General features: G+C 45.8%; 1 protein-coding gene across 1 annotated transcript in view; it reads left to right on the top strand.

Annotated features, from left to right (window-relative positions):
• Positions 1-21,588, top strand: part of LOC108881930 (microtubule-actin cross-linking factor 1-like) — a 218,660-nt gene that overhangs the window by 158,600 nt on the left and 38,472 nt on the right. The window contains 4 exon segments of the mRNA XM_051068556.1: positions 121-309; positions 432-638; positions 1,926-2,243; positions 2,347-2,529. Of these exon segments, the coding sequence (XP_050924513.1) occupies positions 121-309; positions 432-638; positions 1,926-2,243; positions 2,347-2,529 (897 nt within the window).

Here is a 21,588-nt window from a genome sequence, read left to right on the forward strand (position 1 = left end):
GTTACTAATTAAAGAGTATTAAGTTTGCTTTATCTGCTTTATAGTCTGAGTTTTATTTTGTGTTGTTGATAAATTAAGTGAATGAATAAAACTGAACTGATATAAAGTAATTTTCTGTAGGTTCGGGATGAGAAGGCCCAGCTGAACCGCAGGGTGGATGGACTTGGAGAGAGGCTCCATAACCGCACCTCCCAGCTGGAGGAGCTGGCCAGCCGCCTGAAGGAGTTTGAAGAGGGCAGACAGGCTGTGGAGAGGAGGCTGGAGGCTGCCAAGCACCAGATTGAAGTCCAGGAGGCTCTGGGACCTCAGGTACTGGCCTTATTGTCATAAGCACTGACACTGTGTAAAATACAGGGTTATTATTTTATATACTGAATGCTTCACCATCATTCGAGGACAGAGGCAACAGTGTTTACTTCTCTCCCATCCAGGCGTGCAGCGCTAAGAGCCTGGAGCGGCTGAGAGGTCAGCAGGAGAACCTGAGGTCCCTGCAGCCTCAGGTGGTCTACCTCAGAGACCTGGCCCAGGGGCTGGTGCAGGATGCACCTCAGACACCGGGAGGCAGCACTGAGGGGGCGCAGAAGCTTCAGGAGCAGGCGAGAGGCACCGAGAAGGAGTATGATGACGTTACTGGCAAGGTGAGGATCAGAGTCATGGTCAGGAAAAGAGAACAAGAGAAGAAATATGTAGGTTTCTTTTTATACGTTACAAACCTTCACAGGAAACAAATATGAGCAAAAACCACAAAGAATGTGAGGACGTGCTCCAGGTTTGGCACTGATGAGATGTGGTTTGTTAGGACAAGTATTTCTTTGTAGCTTAGTGTCAGCTCTCAACACTGTACTTAACTTTCATATTAAATTTTTCTTTCGGGGGGGTAGACTTCCTCTTCCCAAACCTGATCAGAGATCGCCAATGAAAGCTTGTTAATATCCAAACTATACTTGACCCATATATTAAATCACTGACGGATCCTCCACTCAACAGGCAGCTGTGGAAAAACAGCAGAACATGAGGAGAAGAGAGCGATGAAAGGAGTCATAACAGTTATGAATTAATGTGACCTCGACAATTTATGTCTGGAGTGAAGAGATGTTGTACAACCTGGGGGGGGGTGGGGGGACTATTTATACCAAGGGTCACTGTGTGAGAGTGTGTCGCATCTAGTGTGTGTGTGTGCGTGCTTAGCAGGCAAGTGTCTGAGCTGAGAGAGAGCAGAGCAGCTATAGTTGTCAGAAGAGTTTGGCTATTAGAGTTGCAGTAGTCATATATGGTCATTGTGGACATTCAGCACTTAATCACAGTTTGAAATGTAAACCTGAGAATCCAGCACCCACGTTATTGCATCTATTTTCTGCAATACAGCTTCCAAATATTCCATTTAAGGTTGGAGCCATCACAGGAGCTCTGACTGTACCATCGAGCTACACCGAGTTATTCACCGAGATGTTTTATATCTCTTTTTGAAATATTGATCTGGTGTCATTCTTGCTGAGAAAAGAGTTGCCTGTGCTGCAGGAGATGATGCAGATCAGCCTTCTCTTAGATAATGCCTCTATTGTCTCTTTCCTTGCACCTACACTGACTAAAATCTATTTTTACTTGCCGCTGTGTTGCATCATTTTTCTGGTTTGGTTACACGTCAGTCTGTTCCAGCGATTTGTTTGGTTTTCACACAGAAAATATTACCACACAGGCTTCTCCTAATCTGATTAATGTGTGGTTCGATGAGGTAATATTTCTGTATCAAACAAATATCATCTTGTCCTTTGTTCCTAGTAGATTTATAGTTTTGTTTGCCCTTTTGTGACAACTGCACAAAAATGTTTCTTTGTGAATCTGCCCATTTGTATTTTCCATGTTTGAAAGTGCTGTAATTTCTGACACCTCTGTCCACCTCTCTACACCTTTCCCCTCTCCATCAGATCGAGCAGTGCTGCTCCTCCCTGGAGTCTCGTCTCCAGGGTGTCGGCGAGGTCCAGTCTCACGTGCGCGACGTCTTCTCGCGCCTCGCCGACCTCGACGATGAGCTGGACTCCCTCAGCCCCGTGGGGCGCGACGCAGACTCCCTGGCATCTCAGGCCGATGCCTTGAAGGGCTTCCTGTCGCGCCTGGCCAACCTGAGGACGGAGCTGGAGGGCCACGCGTCGGAGTGTACCAACATGCTGCGGCGAGAGGGATCCTCCCCGGACCTCCTGGCTCTCAGGAGGGAGACTGAGGCTCTGAGCCGCCAAGCCGGCAAGGTGAGGGAAAGGGAAGGTGATGATGATGGGGTTATTTTCTGCTCTCATTTTGTTTGTCTTTGCTTTAATATATCAACTTGTCCTTGAACTCTGTTTTTGCTAGCTGAGTGAGCGCGGCCAGGCCAGACTGGACCAGATCGAGGACGCGGCCGGGAGGGTCCGGGAGTTCTACAGGCTGGTGGCAGAGCTGCAAGGCCTTCTGGGAAGGGCTGAAGAGGGGCTGAATGCGCAGGGCATCGTCGGCACAGAGGTGGAGATGATCAAACAGCAGCTGCAGGAGTTCAAGGTAGGATCGGCTTTTTGTTGCTAGCTTATTTAAATGGATGTGATGTGAATGGATGTGAGTGTGCGTGTTTGTGAAGTCCCGTAGAAAAAGTGTTCGGCTTTATCTGACTTGAAACCTGATTTGCAGTGGTTTCTTATTTTCTCAGTCTCCTCTTTCTTCTTAATTCCACCTGCTTTGGTTTAAGGATTGGTCGTTATAATATCCACTCGATTGTGTGAGTAAGAACAGGAGGGGATCTGACTGAATTCAGGGTGAATAGGTTGTAGTTGTTTGTGTTCACAGCCTCGCTTTCCCCATCTTGCCATTAAAACAAATTTGCACAGATAAACAGAAAATCTTCAGTGTAACATGAGCTTAGGTTTAGAGCACAGATCCATGTGTGTGAGATGAATAGTGACATTCAGTATTTGTAAAGCCTCTGTGGAGGTCTGTATCCATCATTTCCTCTCACTCATACCTCTAGAGACCATGAGGTAAGGGTCTGTGTGTGTCTGTGTGTGTCTGTGTGTGTCTGTGTGTGTCTGTGTGTGTCTGTGTGGGACTCCTCTTGTGTGTCAGGAGTCAGAGACGGTGATTAGTTGAGTCACGCGTCTCTTTGAAACTCTTGACACGCTGCTGAATCACGCAGCTTTTTGCTTTTTTCCCTCCCCCTAAAGGACAGTTATCATGCTCTCTCTGCATTTTCTCAACATTTCCCACCTACACACACACACACACACTCTCCCCCACCCCCATACACACACCTCCCTCTTCACGATGTTCAGGCACCACCCTTCTAGCGTTTTGAACTTGTTAGCCTTGTCATTGTGGTGATGGACGATGGTCTAAATTACCGATTAAAATTACCGATGCAAATCACACATCTCTGTTTTTCCCCTTCTCTTGTGGTCGGCAACACTTGGTACTTTAAAGGCATGGGAAACGTCTGAACTGCATCTCTGTTGCTGTTTCATTTACCTCAAGCATTTTCCAGATTATTGTGAAGTATAAGATGGCATAACAGTCTGTTTTAACATGTTTGTAGTTTGTAGTTTGCAGTACACAGAAAGTATTTTATTGTTCTCACAGAACGATGCAGCTTGAGTTATTTGTGTTGTCAAAATATACTTTTGGCCAATCAAGTGATTTTAATTAAACACATATGACAAGTTGCATTTAGTCTATGTTGAGTAGAAATCTATGATTTAAAGTATGTAAACAGAAATGTGTCAACTGAGGCTACAGATGATTAATCTGTCTGTGACCTTTTTGATTAATTATGTGACAGAATATAGTGACTCATTGTCGTAAGTACAGTGTTACCTTCTCAGCCAACAGTCCACAACCCAAAGATCTTCAACTTATGTTGATATAAAACAGAGAAACGCAACAAATCCTCTCATCTGACAAGCTGGAATCAGCGGACGTGCAGCACTAAATAAATGCTGGACTAAAACATTTTGTTTCTCTTTGTGTGTTGAAAAATGCATCTTGTTGGTCCAACATTAGGAAGTCACTGTTTATGAAGCCCTTGTTTTGTTTTCTGTGTTTATACTTGGATTTATTTTAAGTAAAGACTTAAGAAGTCCTGAGAAGTTTCCCTAATAAACAGGGTTATAATAAATAAATGAATAAAATGTGCACAGTCATCTTTGTAATTAATTGTATATTGCTTCCCTCTTGTGATATTTTAGCATTAAGACAGAAAATGACTGCAGCTTGTTTGTGTATTTAAAGAGGAATTGAACTTTACTGTCTTGCACTGCTCAGGAGCTGACCTCAGGAATGTGCTGTGCTGGCACATCCATTGTGTTTTATAGCGTTACTCCACTGCTCGTTTCATGGGCACAGACTGCTCTTTCAGCCTGACTACTATCATTAAAGAGCACATTTTCTTGCCATGATGTAATTTCCTGTCCACTTTAGAAAACTATGTAAGTATGTGAGAACTCAGGAGAAGTATGCACGAATCCCACGCACAGCCGTCTTTCTCCCATCTGCTGACGTTTCAGAGAAGGTTATGATTTTTTTTTTTTTTTTTTTTTTTGAGATTGATTGATGATTCATTTGATACGAGCACTAATCATTTTCATGCATTTGAAAAATTTAGTAGGAGTCCTGCTCGGCCCCTGGAGAGTGATCGGCTCCACTGTTGTTAAGATGTGTGGGTGGATCAAAGAACATTTTCTTTTCTCCTTTTCATGAAACACTTCTGATTCTGTTTCTCCTCATCCTCATTCCTACTCTCTCTTCTTTTCATCTCTATTTTATTTGGATATTTAGTGAAGCATCCTCGCTGCCCTTACATCTCTCCCTCATCCTACTAACCTCTCTCTGTGCTTGTTTCTTCCTTAGTCCCTCTTCCTGTTTCTGGGTCTCTCTCCTTCCCCCTCGTTGGTCTTTTAATGAGAGCGAGTCGTGTGAATGTGTGGCAGAGAACAGACAGACAGAGGAGATAAAGAGGCGTTGAGAGAGGGATGAGAGGGAGGGAGAGATTCAGAGGGAGAGACGGGGAGAGCTGTGAAAAGCTAAATAGGCTGCACTTGAAACAGAGATTCAGATCAGACAAAGAGTTTGAAGCTGTGACATGTATTTTGTCGCGTTTGCAGGTGAGCTAACACAGAAATTATACTGAAGACTTTTACATGATTCAAAGAGGCGATTGATCATATAACCCACTTCATATAGAGAAATTTTAATATCAACCCAAAGGAACTCATTAGGAAGCAGCTTCACCAGCAGGTTTTCTTTTTTATTTCCTTTTGATTCTGTTTCAGTCTTGATCCTCTCTGTGTAAATTCAGTATAGAATTTCAAAGTTCAAAGGAGTGTTTGGACAAAAATCTACAGCATCTTGGACGAAATGTCTTTGAACAATATTTTAAGTTTGACATGAGGAAATTTAATGGTTAAAATTAAATAAATACTGTTTGTGTCTTGCCAAAAATTCCTTAACAATGAATATCTGAATAGAGAAATACTAATGTTTAAAAAAAAAAGATTGACCTGCTGCATAATATTCATGTAATGGAGAGAATGTCGTTTTATTTGAGTAAATGTGTTTCATGAACACACCTTTCAGTGTTATTTTCAGCCACAAAAGCAGGGAGCAGCAGTATGAGACCAAAATGTCTCAGCTGAATGGACTCCTATGAAATGTGTCCAGACGTTCGTGGTCCACAGAAGATGAAAACTTAAACTGTATTTTGGTCTACATCTAAAAACTAATGACATTCTCATTAGGCTCAGTTGTGCTTTGTGTTTAGTGATAATTACCAAATGCAGACTTCATGTTGAGGACTTTATTAATCCTGATGAGGCCACACAACAAAGTAGCCTCCCATTGTGTGGATACCTTATTTAATTTTATTTAATTTTATTTATCATGATGATTATTCTCATATGTAAAAAAAGCTGTTGTTGGCATTATTTTTTCTGTCTGTGTCCGTGCTCTCTTTTAAAAATCAATGAAGAAATGTGCAAAGAGAGGAAAAAAACTAAACATTACTAAGCCCAGATAATAAGCTGAGATGCAGTGTAGGTGTTAATCGTGTTATTCGTGCCCTGATTAAGATTTTCCTCCATTAAAGCTGTGAACTACGAGGCTGAGGTGCAGACAGTCTCATGGCAGACGACTGGGTGTAAAAGTAATAGCAGGGGCAGAATATATAATAGCTACTGTCTGCGGGGTATGTAGAGCATGGAGAAATGGTCTGTCACTCTATCTGGGGAGCAGAGGGGGTATTTATAGGAGGGCAACGAAGGGAGGATAGCAGGGGGGATATTGTCGAGAATAGAGAAAAGGGTAGAAAATAGGAGACGATCGGAGAAAGACGCCAGAATCGTCAGAGAGAGCGGGATCACGATGCTTTACAGATGCAGAGAGGAAGATAAGGAAATAATGGGATAGAGGGGATACAGTCAGAGGGTGTTTCTACATTTCTAACGTCCTCTAACCGACCCTCGTTTTTAGCTTCTCTCTTCATTACAGTGCAGTTTATATTGTCTCTATCCCCCTCCAATAGTCTACAGAAAGACAGGGGGGGAAAAGAGATGTGAAAATCTTTCGTCCACTCTTTGAAGCTCCACACTCCTCCTCTCCTCTCCAGCTTTGTCTCTACCTCCCTCCACCTTCTCTCTCCCTTCTCCCCGTCCCTCTCTTTTCTCTGTAACCGATCCAACTCGGCTCATTTCAAACCTAAACATGTCTGTCTGGCTCCAAAACAGACCAGGCCACCCCTCTCCCCCACCCGCCTCCTCTCCTCTTCCCCCTTCCCCCTCCCCCATCAGACCCCATTTCCAATCCAGGGGGATGATGTCATGCCGATGCTTAGAAAGACGAGGGGGGCTCAGGACGAGGTGTGTGTGTGTGTGTTTGTGGGTGTGTGTGAAAGGCAACCAGGGGATGAGGGGTCATGGGAGTGGGAGGTGACGTTGTCAGATTATTGTTTAAATTTCTCAACAGTGATCTCACAGAGAATTACTGGGTCAAGAGAGAAAAACAAACGTTCCCCCGCCTATTTCTCTCTCCCGTCAAAAAATCTAGTTCTTAGCTTGTAACGCAACATATCTGGTATTGTATCGGCACAAATTTGAGCAATACCCACCCCTAAAAAGTAAAGTCTGTTTCATTTATATTTCACAAAATCACAATAAATTTATCTCAAGGTACTTTTCATATAGAGCAGGCCTAGACCGTACTCTTTATGTTATTATATTCACAAAGAGAGACCCAACAACTCCCGCCATGAGGAAGCACTAGGCGACAGTAGCAAGGAAAAACTTCCTTTTAAGAGGCAGAAACCTCAAGAAGAACCGGACTCACAGTGGGCGGCCATCTGCCTCGACCGGTGAGAGGGAGGGGGAGAGATATAGAGATGTAAAGGTCACTTAAGTCATTTATTAATCCCTGGATGGGAACCTTGCAGTCAGGTGATTAGCAGTAAGACTGATAGATTTTAAATGTAACAACAGGTGTTGAGCAGGATCGTAGGAGCAGCAGGAGGCATGTCATCACAGATCAGACTCTACACAACATTAAAACATTACAAAGTGATGATGGTAAGGTTGTGGACAGGATTAATCCTGTTTACTGTCCAAAATCTGGACTTAAGGACTGAAAAAAAATTCCCACAGTGGAAGTGAAATGAATTATTAACAGCCATAGGAAACCTGACAGTGATGACACAAACTGACAATGATTGGTAAGTGTCTGAACTCTTGATTTACTAGTAAACAACTAAGTGTTTGTTATGTGGTGAGTAGTGAATATGTGAGGGAGGGAGTGGTTTCAGACTCAGCCCAAGGTTTTGCAGGAGAAACAGGATCAGAAAAGTTAGCTGTCTCTGTCTCTGTATTCCCAGTCAGAGTTCTGGTATTTATCATGTACATGTTTATACATGGGCATCCTGTCTGCACATATGTGCTACTGTGGAATCTGTGTTTGTATTTAGGGTTGCTCTGTGGGCTGATGAGATGTGTGTGTGCATGTACACTGCATCAGAGGATGCTTCTAATTCCTGTCTTTTTCGGGGTGCAACCGGAATCTCAGCTGTCTCCTCACCCCACCCTCGCACACAAATACTCACACACACTCAGACACACACACACACACACATTAGGGTGTGGCAGCAACATCCCTCTGCATGCCCCTGACTCCCTCTGTCCCTAAGCAGCTGACATAGTCTCTGGGTGGGATGAGAAAACACACACACACACACATGCAGACACACACTGGTGTTTTAGCATTACGAGGCTCTAAACCCCGGAGCTGCAGATGGACATTCCTGGGAAGGGCTGGTTAGTCGGGGTGACAGCAGAACAGCAGACATGTGTGTGTCTTTGTGCACACGCGTTTGTCCCTAAATCACAACCGCACGCCTCCCCCTGTCTTCACCCCCCTCTCTTATATCTCCTCCCTTCACACCTATCACCTCCTCCTCCTCCTCCTCTCTTATTATTTTATCCTCCTGTAGTTTCTCCTTTACCATCTCATCATGCTGCACTCCTTAGAGAATCCGTGAGCTTGTGACTCACTGTCCTTCCCCGCACCGACTGTGTCAGCAACTATTTAATGATGGGTGTAGAAGTCGAGCCAAACTGGGCCAGCAGCTCACTGGTTGTCTCCTGGCCCATGCTGTGAAGCTGGAACGTGTCCTAATTTTCACCTATAAAAGCTGCTTACACATTTAAATTGTAGATTCTGGTAATTAGCAGTTAGGAAGTTAGATATAGAGGATTTTTGACCCCACAGTCCGTCCAAAAACTCTGGTCTGTTGCTTGTAAAAAAAAAATTTAAATTTTTCCCCATGTGTTAAAACAAACCCATGCAGTGTATCGCATAATGTGTCAGAGAGAGCCCATATTTAATGAGGGTGAGTCAGAGAGGTCCGCAGCAACATTTCTATTCAGGTCTGGAAATCATAAATCACCAGTGGCGACTAAAATTTCAGGGTAAAAGTGCACGTCCAGCTTTTTAAAAGGTTACTGCAAAAAGAGCCTAAAAGAAAGAAGTGTTTTAGCTCTGATACACACCCAACAGTGTATCAGCTGTTGTGGTTTATAACTGAGTGATACGGTATTCTGCTTTATATTAATGTGCTCTCTATTTATCAAACTGGACATATGCTGTAGGTCTGTGGTGGGGAAATGGCCGCCTGTGGGCCAAATCCAATACAATATGACCTCATATCAACAAATATGATCAATGATTTGTGTCTAAAACACAAGTAAGTAGCCATCTAATAGACATGACTTTTACTGGGGCAACAACAGCAGTATCTTTGTTTGTCTTTGTTTGCTATGTATTGAGTTTTGATGACCCGTCAGAGACATTTTAAGCCTCAAAGTTCAATAAAAAGAGTAAAAACAGAGCAATTTTTTGCCAAATAAGTTTTACAGTAACATGAGCTCCTGGTATCTCTCACTATCTAATAGGTAATATGTTGTCTTCCCTCTGGTACAACCCTTAATAAAGTTTATAAAATCCTGCATTGCATCGAACAGCACTGAAAACAAGTGGTCCATCTAATTAAGCCTAATTTCTGACCCCTGCTGTGTAAATAATCAAGCCCACATAATGAAACTGAGAACTACAAAATGTATAAAAATGTAAAGTATGAAAGACGCTGACGAGGAATAAACACTGCTGCAGGAAGTTTGCGTCCTCTCAGGTCTGACTGCACCTAATGAGTTTCAGCAGGTCTGATTCTAAAGCCTAATTCAAACATTAAGGTGGAGAGTTCAGTGTGTCAGAGCCCAGTAACCCTCCCATGACTCCCCAGCTAATCCAAGTCATACGTCATCTGGACGGCGGCGATGTTTACTGGCTCTCTGGATTTTCCTGGACTACTTTCTGTCTGCGTATTCATGTCCATTAGTCTAAGTGTGTTTGTGTGTGTGAGAGAGAGACACGTTTTTATTTGCATGTGCATGACTCTTATTTCTGTCTCTACCTCTCTAAGGGGCTGATTGGATCATGCTAACATAATTTCTCTAATCATATAACCTGATTCGTCCGGCCAAACTTTTCCTGTAACCTGCTGACACACACATACACACACACACACACCTATATTCATATGCGTCTGTGACCAAGAGAGAAAGTGAGTGATTGTTACGTGTCGGGCTGGTATGATCTAAATATGTCTTGGATGGTGTGTTAGTGCCATATGTGTGTTTTTGTGTGTGTGTAATGTCTTAGCCTTTCCACTCTCAGGTCCTGTATTGTTTCAGCTGTTGTGAATTAGAAAGGCATGCCTCGGCTCGGCCTGGCCTTCTTCTCGCTCTCTGTCTCTTTTTTTTTTTTTTTTTTTTTTGCTCTTTCAGTTCCGTGGAATTCAAAATACTGTTCTGACATGAATTAGGACAAAATATTAATGTGAAATATTTCCAGAAAGACTCAGTAAGATGGAATTTCATATCATCGTTCTCTGTTGGAATAATACATATAATAAATGCTTTGTTTGCCTAAAACAAAATGATACTAAAGAATGACAGAGATGGAGCCAAGACAGACTTTCTTACTTTTTTCTGTATGAAATAGTTTGAGAAAGTGAGAGAGGGGTTGTCCCCCTTTAAAATGGCCCTGCTGTTGTGAGAAACATGAAAATATATAAACTTCCTGATTTAACTCAGTCCACTGCATCAGATTTAAAGCTGTATTTACTCATTACTTTAGTACACAGTTATAAAAAAAAGACAACTGAAGCAGGGAGAGAAGGAGCATAACTGAGTAAGATATAGAATTAGAGAAAATGTAGGATTAGAAATGTCACGGTTAAGGTGTCCTGTAGGTGTATATGGGTGTGTGTGTTTACAAATAACAAATCACCTACTGCTACATGTAAATAAAGATCAAGTCAGTGTCACAGCTGAGAACAGAAAAACACAGACAACATAATATTACAAAAATGGAGTAAAACACATTTATTTTAATATATCTTTTGTATATAAAATGTAGGTTTGCAAAAAAAAAAATGACTTGACCTTTTTTAGCTCGAAATCTTTTACTTTTTTTTTAGTAATATTGTCACTCGTCATCATAGGAACTAGTAGAAATCTGCTCAAACATGCTACCAACAGAGAGTTGACCATAGAGTTTATAGTGGTGGTTGTTTGCACATGTCATTGTTTATTCACCTGCTGATTTACAGCAACATATTAAATAATAAAGTGCAAATGCAGAGAGCAGAAAAACGAGAACGTGAACAAGAGCAAGAGTGTTGTGGTGGTGTAAGAGGGAGATTCAGGTATGTGTGTGTGTTGCTGTGTGGGAGGTGGTGGAGGCTGAAAGAAGAAGAGAAGAGGAGTTTGTGTGCGTGAGAAAAAAAGGAGAGGTGACCTCCAGCATTGACCTCAGCAGGCAGCCTCACAGGTGTTGTTTTGTGTTTGTGTGTGTGGGAGAGAGAGGAGGTCACTGAGAGAGAGGATAAACCTATTTTTACCACAGTAAAACTCCCCAAATGGTGTAAACCAGCGCAAAGAATTGACCTCCAGAGTGTTTATAATGTGGAAAGTTCTTCCTGCGTTAATCGCACATGGACATTAAACTCTGTCTGTAACATAGACCGCTGAACGTCTGCCAGCTGAGTGAAAACACACACGCTGTAGAAGCCAGACTGGGGGAAAGTGTGAAGTTTTTATTTGCCTAAAAGAATGTGTGTGTGTGTGTGTGTGTGTCTGTGTGCGGACTAATTTACCGTTAAATTGAAAAGCACACAAGAATCCCACACCCACAGACACACACACAGCAAATCAGCCACAAAATCTGCAAAGTCTGAAACTACCATTATAACTGGCATTGGTGTGTGTAGATGATTGACAGGTGTGTTTATTGAAGTTATGGAGCATGATGGTTTGGAGGTGCATGCCTTATTTGCTTAGAGGTGTGTATATGTGTGTGTTTGTCTGTGTGTGTGTGTGTGTGTGTGTGCTTGGTCTAGGTCTCTTTGTGTCTGTCTCTGGCTGAGGAAGGTTGAGAACAATAAAACCCAGGCAGGTGAAATGCTCCACTAGTTAATATAAAACCTACCTCTGAGAGGTGGAAGAGAAGGAGGGTGAAAGCACAGAGAGAAAGAGATGGCAGCTACATTTTTTGCTGCTGCCAGGTAACCACAGAGGGGGGGGGGACTGAAAAACAAGACGGCGAGGAGGAAAATGACGTTAAATGACAGTCGTTTTCAAGAAATGGATTATAGATTTACTCCAGCTCAGGGAGGGAGGAGGGGAGAAATAAAAGGGGAGAAACGGAGAAAAGTATATTTTCCTGTCGACAGGTGTTTCCCCATGAGCAAATAAACGACCCAGAAAAAGTCAATAATACGTACTTTATGCCCTCCACCTGTGTTTGTGTTTATGTCACTTAGCTCCACTAAGTGGTATCGAGCCTCTAGATGCAGACGGCGGCGGGTGTGAGTCTTTAACTTAGCTGAAACCACAGCAGCATTACGTACGAAAAACAGGCCATTTAGGTGAACGCAGGGCTAGAAGGAAGTCAAGTTTTGCACCACAGAACGACCCCCTGAGGGAAAATCAAACTCCTTAATCCTCTTGTCCCTTCAGCCATCCCTCCCTCCCTCCTCTTCCTCTCCCTCGCCAGTTCTGTGACTCTTAAACCAGCCGTGACGACTGAGGAATGAATGAAAATCAAAATAGGGGAGGGGCACAGGATCTGCAGAGGAATTGACTAATCAAATTAAATTTTAAATAGATCATGGGGGGTCACGGGTGGAGGCAAGGACTCTGCCCCTTGTCAACAGTCAGCAAGGCAGAGGAGGGAGGGGGTGGGGTCATTTGAATGAGCAAATTAACCCAAGCTTAATCTGTTTATCTGTCCCTCGTCGTCCTTTATGCCTCTTTTACTCTTTAATGTATCTGTATTTTGGTTCTTTCTCTCCCTCTCTGCTCCCTCCATCTCTCCTGGTAGCTGGCCCACATCTGTGAATGCTTGGATTTAAATCTTGTTGTGGTCTGTGTAGGGGTGGGTGGGGGGGTGGGGGTGGGGGGGGGGGGGGGGTTGTCGGTTAGCCGTGGGTCACGCGAGAGTTTGTGAGCTCTGCATGTGTGTGTGTGAGAGTATGTGTGTGTGTGTGGGTGTGTGCAGCAAACCAGTGACAAACCCCTTTTGTTTCTATAAAGACGTTTGCCTTGGACGCAGCAATGACAGCTGCAGCGCAACTGACGGGGGGGGGGGGTGAGTGAGTGATTTGGAGAGGGGGGAGGAGGAGGGTTAAAAAGAAAGAGTGGAGTATTTAGCATATTTGACATGCAGGCCACGGGCTGCTCTGTGCAACAGTTGAGAAAGAGAGAGCTTCACTTGTGAGTATTGGAAATGTGTTTCGAAGCAAAGGAGTGAGAGGGAGAAAAAAGAAAAAGAAAGAAAGCAGGCGTGCTTTGGTTCAGATCAGCCGAGCTTCTGCCAGACTGCTTTAAACAAACAGACTTGTTGAGAAAGGAGGGCAAGAAGAGAGAACAAGGAGGAGGTGGTGGTGGAGGAGGAGGAGGAGGAGGAGGTGGTGGAGGAGGAACACCACAAATGGCTCTGAGAAGCCTGTAACTTTGGATAACAAGAGAAAAACAAAGTGGATTTAAGTTCCCTGCCTCTGCTCTGGGGGGGCTGCAGGTTGCCATGTTTGCCGGTATCCCCCTTTCTGACTGTCTGGGTGGCTGTTCAGAGGATTTGTGTGGCATCTTCTAGAAACCCCCCACCCACCTCTCTACCCCTCTCTCTCTCTGCTGTTTTTTTGTGCACAGCCCCCTTTTCCTCCCCCCTCCCCTCTCCCTCTCCCCCTGACACACACACACACACACACTCATACACACTCCCCAGCCGGATTGGGTTTCAGTGAAGGCGCAGACGGGAATGCACAAGTGGAGCCCGTGAATATCACAGACTTTAGTGTGTCTACATCTTTTCCATATTTATTTTTTACACCGGCAGCTCTTTTGCTTACTACCACTTCTACTTCTGTGTTGGACTGAGGACTCGTGGCTCGACTGGAAACCTGGGAAAACTCTGACAAAGGAGGAAATAATGGAGTGAATAAAAACGGACTGGACTCACTTCCTTGTCTGCCTAACAGCCTGGACTACTGCTGTGGGCAAAAAAAAGAAAAGACAGCTCATTACTGATAAGCCTCTTTCTCTCCTGTCGGCTAACAGTCCCGCCCCCTCTCTCCCTACCTCCATTCCTCCCCTCCTCTCTCTCTTCTTTCCTTTTCTTTGACTCTGTATCATTTCACTCTCAGAGGACAGTGTTTTTGTGCTCCAAAAAGAGCGAGAGTGGGGTGGTGGGGGGCAGTTTACCCCCAGAGAGTTAAGAGTGGATTACAAAGCAGTGATGAATGTAGCCATCTCACATCGCTAGCCCCCTTCTCTCTTCCTCCCAACTCACCAAATCTGGCAACAGTGGCAGGAAGAGTAAGTGAGATACTGTATAATATGCTGTCATATACACGCCTTAAGTGAGATACTGTAAACCCTCATCTGGAATCCATTATAGTATATTAAAGCATTTTAATTCATTCCTCTTTGTATTTTTCCTCCCTTTTATTTATTTGGAAACAGTTTTAGTAGCAGAATGTTTCTTGCTGCTCAGCGTGGGATAATCAGCTGCATCCCGGTGTTCAGCTGATATTCTTTGGTAATGAGCAAAATCCTCCTCTGCACAACTCTCTTTCTCTCTGGCACCACGCCCCCTCTTAACACCCTGCCTCCCTCTCTATTGCTACTTAACTCCCCCACGCCTCTCTCTCCCTCTCTCTCTCTTTCTGTCTCGTGTTTTTCTTTTTTTTTCCTCTCTTTCTGGAGAGAGGAAACCAGCATGATTGGAGCACTTCCTGTGTTTTAATACCAGTGCAGGAAACAGAACAAACGGAGCTGAATTCAAACACAAACAGCGAGAGAGCAGGGAGGGAGGTAGGGAGAGAGAGAGAGAGAGTGACGAGAGAGCGAGCGAGTGAGCGAAGGGACATGTGAGTGAGTGAGAGAGAGAGAGGAGAGACGAGGGGGGAGCAGCAAGAGAGAGCGAGAGTGAGAGGAAAAGAGGGAGATTTTTTTAGCAGCTGCAAACCATTTCAGCTGTGTAGTGGCCTGAGAACAGAGACTGGGAGTGAAAGAAAGAGAGAGCAAAGCTTGGGGGAGCCCACACGACTCAAAGAGAGAAAGAAAAGAGAGAGAGAGAGAGAAAGAAAAAGAGAAGAGGAGGAACTGGGATTGCGTGGCACTTTGTTTCATTCTCAGTACGGAGTCAGGAGCACAGGAGAAAGAAGACGGCAACAGAGAGTGAATGAGGAAGGGAGCGTGTCCTGGGATTGTCTGCTGGTAAAAGAGGGGGAAGACGCTGCCTGCAAAGCAAAGCTTGGACTGGAGCTGGGAGGGCTGTCTGGGTCTTTGCCCTCTGGATACAGTCCCACGACTCGCTGCTCTGCCCTGCTCTCGCCTGCCTGCCTGCTCGCCTGGCTGGTCCAGGATCCAGCCCCCCTCCCAACCCTCCCCCTTTTTCTATCTTACCCCCAGATGCCCTCTTTCACTCCAGCCTCACCCCCTCCGAGATCCTGCCTGCTTTCAATCTACTGTACCACCTCTCCCCTGGAGCTGTGGATGATCTGAGGATGAGAGGGAAAGCAAAGCAAGATAAGAGAAAACAATTGAAACATTGACAGGGATTTCTTCACGCAAAACCGGACTGCTTTTCCCCCTTTGTTCTGGATTTAGCATTTTCTTCAAATACCAGACTGTTGAATGGATGATGGAGTCGATTTCCTCTCATTAATGATGACTGTTAGGATGGTTATAAGATGTCTTAGACAAAATTAGGGTTTGTCCTGCAGGCACAAAGCCTTGATTCTTTGTGATGAAAGCAGAGGACAGAAAGGGAAAAGCTATGGACTGCTTGAACACTCACCGGACCACAAAGTGGCAGTGACTTGCTAAAGGGATTTCTATTTTCATATTTTACTCAAGTTGGGTTTTCCAGCCTGAAAAAGCTCTGAAGATAAGACATTTTCTATATTTTTGTGTCTTTCATTTACTGGGTTTCATTTTGTCATTCATTTTTCCTGCAAGAAATATTTTTGTTTTTGGAACAAAGAAAGATAAAAGTAAAACAAATCCATGGAGTATTTCACTTTCCTATTCATTGCACCCCACGCAGCCTTTTCTTTTATATAACGGAGAGTGGGTTTTCTCACCTTAAAAGGAGACTTTTACACTTCCCTGCCTGCCTCTCACTGAGACTGTTGAAGTTGTCCAAGCCCTCTCTGCCTTTTCCTGTTGTGCCACAGCGAGGAGAGGAGACTGGAGAGGAAAGAGGCAGGAGCATAGGGAGAGCGAGAGAGGAAAAAAAGAAAAACAGGGTCAAGGAATGAGTTGCTGTGTATGAATATGGAGGAGACAGCAGCGCTCTGTGTTTCAGACAGAAAAACAAAAGGATGTTATCAGCACGGCGCTCACCTCACCTTAGACTTTGTACTTCTCAGAGAGGGAGATGATGACTGTTTCTTTCCCTTCCTCACCCTGTTCATCCCTCCACCTCTCCCTCATTCCTAACAGCCTTTCAAATAAACAGAGCTGGTGATTAATATGGTGCCGAGGAGGAGGGCTGTCTCTCTCACTCCCTCGCTGATGCCACACAGCATCTCTGAAAGACCAAGGAAATGCACAAGTGTTGAGGTGACATAGGCAAGAACGTAGGAATACACCGGTGGAATGAGACTGTGGATGATAGAACTGGTAAATATATTTTTTAGAATGTGAAACCTGAGGGATTTGTTCGATGCAGCCAAATGGACTGTTTGATTTCTGTGGATTATTGGACTGGGGACGTTTGAAGGTAAAGGAATTCATTTCCCTCAAAGATCCCTTCTTTGTCTACTTTTTTCTGTTTAATTTCTCTAAGTGCCCTGCCACACCTGCACCTTAAATCACAACCACGCAACAGGGTTTCTCTGTGGCAGCCCAGAAGAAGGGAAAAGGACAGAATGGGGAAGCCCCTGAGCCGTCCGGACTGCCTGAGGCAGAACCCTCGCTGCCTTGGAAAAGGTGATGAGGATGAAGCATACATAGAGGATTGCTACGTCCCCCAGCGATCCATTTATGATACCATGCGCATCAATGAACAGATTGACCAAGGGACCAAACTGTGCCAGCCTTCCAGGAGCACTCTAGGTTCTGGTGGGGAGGTTAGAGGAGAGGGGAGTACACTATCCAGCAATGGCACCATTGGAGCTGATTTAGGTGGTGTTTTCGTCTCCAGGAATGCAGAAAATGTTGGAGGAGTGAAGAAACTAGATGAGAGGGTGATCTTTGATGCCTTAAAGCTAACTGGTGATCCTCAGATTATGTCGCCACCAGTTGGCATCGTGGGTTCAGGTTTGCCCATTGCTCCGTCCTCGTCTGGCTCCGGCGGGGTGGCTGCGGTGGCCAAGAGGCGGCATCAAGGCGGGGACAAGAAGGACAACCCAAACCGGCGGTCTTGGAAAGCCTTTATGCCCCCGAGTTATCCAGAGTTTGCAGAGAGACTTGAGTTCTCAGCCGTGGAAGGAGCAGAGAAGCGTTTGTCCGGTGCAGGGATTCCTCTTTCTCCTCTACAGCCCATTCCTTCTCACCTACCCCCATCCACCCCTACCTCATCCACTCCTTCCATACCTCCTTACACGCCCTCCCCTCTATCGTCCGCCCCCCACACCCCTCCCGTCTCCTCCTCGCCTTCTTTGACGCCCACGGTTAGCCCCGTGCCTCCTCTCCAGCAGCATCCTCTCAGCAGGCAAAAGCAGGTTCATCCTGTGCTGCAGAAGCAACACAAACAGACTCACGTGGTGCCGTCTCCTTCCAAAGAACAGCTACCTGCCTTCGGCCAGACCCAGGCGACCCAGGTTTCTGGAAATACACCACAGCACAGCCCCAGTGTATCCAGACAGGTAGAAAGAAAAGGGCCAGAGCACAGACGGACTACTAGCTCTTCTAAAGCTGGAATTAGGCAGATCCCAGAGGAGCCTATTGAGTCAGTTAAGACCTCAGATTCAGAGAGGGATTCTCCTCTTTTGGACCAGGACCAGGGGGACAATGCTCCTCTCATCCCACCAAAACCAGTCTTCTGCCCGCCCACCAAGGCCCGCACATGGCCCCGCAGTATAACAACAGGGAAGAGAACCCAGGTGGGGCTGAGACACAACTTCCCTGTGCTCCCTCCTTTGCCTCCTCTATTAGGTGAGGACGGCAGCATGGATGAGGAATCACTTTATCTCCTAGATCCCCCATCTCCGTTCCTGAAGGAGGAGGAGGGGCTGGTCTATGGAGGTCTGCCTCTCTCCCCCTGCATTAGTCAGGAAGGAGGTGATGAGGGGCTGCTCGGCTGGGGCGCTCAGGGTGGCGAGCTCAGAGAACGCACGGCCTCCGAGCTCAAATTTGAGGAGGACGAGCGCAGGATACTCGAGGAGCTCGAGGAAGAAGAGCAGGAGGAGTGCAAAATAATTAACAGGGAGGAGGCTTGGAAAAAAGAAAGGGATAAGGCAGAGGAGGAGAGAGCTCAGAGAGAAGAAAGGGAGTGGGAGGCAGTTCTGAAATTAGAGAATAGGGAAATTATCGACCAGTCTTGGGATAGGGAAACACTGGAATCGGAGGGATGGGATTTAACAGGCTCTTCTGGACATTGGCCTGTATTGACTCCCCCTACAGGGTTTGGAGGCCCCGGGGCCTCCGGTACCTCACCTTGCCCCAGCTCAGCAGCTGAATCAGATGACCTTTTCCTAGAGCTGGAGAGGCAATGTCAGGAGGACGAAGGAGAGGAGGGGGTGGAGATGAGCGTAGACCCCGAGCCTCTTGATCCTTACACACTTCCTTGTGTAGAGGAAGAGGAGGAGGAGAGAGAGGAGGAAGCAGAGACTGCCTGGGTAGATTTTGAAGGAACTCTTCCTCTAGATTCAGTTAACTCTGTAGAGCCTGATAACGTTGCACCTGACTTTGAGAACTTTACAAAAGACTCACATTTTAATCACTCTGAGCATGTAGAGGAGATTACGAGCTTTGACTTGATGCGAGCACAGGACCGTGAAAAGGAACATGGTGTCATTGATGAAGAGTGCGATGTTGACTATAATGAGGATAAAGCAGAGGTGGAGGAAGAGGAGACGAGTTACCCAACGGACTCGGCTCTCGGCCAACAAGTGGAGTCGTACTCCAGTGGCGTCCAACCGGACAGAACCGGCATCAGTGACATCACTCAGACAGACTGTGAACAGGGGAGACCCGCGCAGACCGAAACAGACCCAGACAGCGGGGCGTCATCAGAGCGTGACGTCGAGGACGGCGAGGATAGAGCCCCCTCGCCATCTCGCAGCCCTCTGAACCCCTACGCCGAGGAGGTGGAGCGTGTGGAGGAGGAGACCGAGCAGGATGAAGGAGAACTGAAAGAGGAAGAGGAGTTAGGAACAGAGTGGGATGTGTATGACCAATCTGAGCCGAGTTTGGACAGTAGCGAGGGAGTTCTCACGGATCACTCCCTTGAGCCTCTGCACGGCGTTGAAAAAGAAATCGACAATGAATGTACACAGGATGTTGACGTTCAAACTTCCTGTCAAGAAGATCCGGTCCTCCCAGGGATTACCGAGCCCGCCGTGGCGATAACATGTGACACAGAAGGGACATCCTTTTCTTCAGATACTCAGAGCTCTGTTGTGCCCACAGATGTAGTCTCAGAACTGGATTTGCCTGGACAAGATCCAGATCTGGGGACTACAATAGAAGTGACAGCTAGCACCCCTAAATCAGACTCTGTTCCTCCGCCACACCCTGAACTTGCTGACTCAGAGCCTCCCTCCTCTTTACCTCAGTCTCCTTCTAAATCAGACTCCTGCGGTGCAGGGTTGGATAGCAAAGACTCCGAGGCCTTTGTGATATCAGATAGTTTTGTTTACCTCGCTGTGTCTGCGCCTCCCCAGTACCCCAATGACTGCCCCCCCTCTCCACTCGAGGACTCGATTCCCCCAAGTCCTGTCCCCAAACCTCCCTGCTGCCCAGACACAGAAGAGGAGGAGGAAGAGGAGGAGAAGGGAGCTTTCCTTTCCCCTGACAGCTTTGTTTACATGGCAGCACCTGAACGACCCCAACCCGGGCCCTCAGACGTAGGCTCAGCCTGCGAGGATACTCAGGAGCTGGACTTGGACTCGTACTCCGAAGGGACCCAGTCTGGGATGGACGGGGTAGAGTTCGTCCTCGGCTCCATGACGGGGGACAGTGACTGGGAGTCGGACGGCTCTGCCCTGGACTTCCCTCCACTCATGTCCACAGACCAGGCCTGGGACCAGCTTGAGCCAGGCCTGCTACAGAGCCTATTTACACAGACAGAGACAAGCCAGGCCTGTAGGCCCCAGGAAGATGGACCCCAGGCCGGGGCCACAGCTTCTCACACAGACCCCCTGTTAGAATCAAGCTCTCAAGCAGAGAATGAATCGACAGCTGTGTTACCATGTTGTGACACCAACACACAGGCAGAGGTATGCTCTCAGTTCAAAGTTTGAAATGAATTTGAATGAAGAGTGCGGCCATAACATAGCAAGGGAAAAGACATAAAAGAAAAAGCTCGCAAAACTCATCTGGGACGTGGTTTACTTAGCATTTTATGTGTATATATTTATTGTGTAGTAGAAGCACTAATCCTGAGTGATTTGGAATCGACATTACAGTAAATTTTTGTGTCCATAAATATAGAGTCAAGAGGAGAGAATGAATTAAACTGAGCCACAGAGATCCTGGTTTATTGATCTATTTGGTCTAATAAGAGGAGACTGTGAAGTGAAGCTGAGCAAAAATCTGTTTTTAGCAGTGAGGGCATTAGATGTGGACATGTGGCCACACCAAGACATAGCATGGAAAAAGAATTGGGTCAGGTATCTGAGCGTTGAGTGTAACTGATGTAGACATAGCGTGGAAAATGTATGTGGTGGTGGAGGGGGTGAAGTTATGTAGACGCCATAATTAGCTAGTTGTGTTTCAGTAGTAGGGCTTTAAATGATTGCAACATGATGCTCAGAGGGGGGTTTGCTGCTTATGGGAAACTACCCTCAGGGTCACTCATGTGTGTGTGTGTGTGTGTGTTTGGGTGGGGGTCAGTGCTAATCTACAGTGCATGCACATATTTGACACCGATCACGTGGTTATTCTTGTGAAGCTAAAAGAGAAGTGTACTTTTACAATGTTGATCTCAGTCGCAGAGTTTACAACATTTTTCTCAAGGGCGTGCTGTTGTCCAAAGTCATGGATGCTGGTCATGTCCCAGCTGTGTATGTACATGAGGCTCCTGAGAAAGGTCGGTGTTTGGAGCGAGACTCGTGGACAGTGTTCTCTGTTTGGGTTGATGTGGTTTGTGAGAATGTAATCAGCGACACAGTATACAGAGTGTTACCGCTGTGTACAGTCACTAATCTGAAATGGATATTCTGTAAACGCTGCAAAGATTATCTTGGCCTGGAACTGACAACAGAGTCAGTGTGATGGACCAGTCTTTCTGCATTCAGTCTCCTTGTTTTTGTTTGCGTGGTGTCACTTCCACCCCGTCTACCCGTGTGTGGGCTGCATGTAAAGG

Source organism: Lates calcarifer, linkage group LG3, assembly GCF_001640805.2.
Source record: "Lates calcarifer isolate ASB-BC8 linkage group LG3, TLL_Latcal_v3, whole genome shotgun sequence".
NCBI lineage: Eukaryota > Metazoa > Chordata > Actinopteri > Centropomidae > Lates > Lates calcarifer.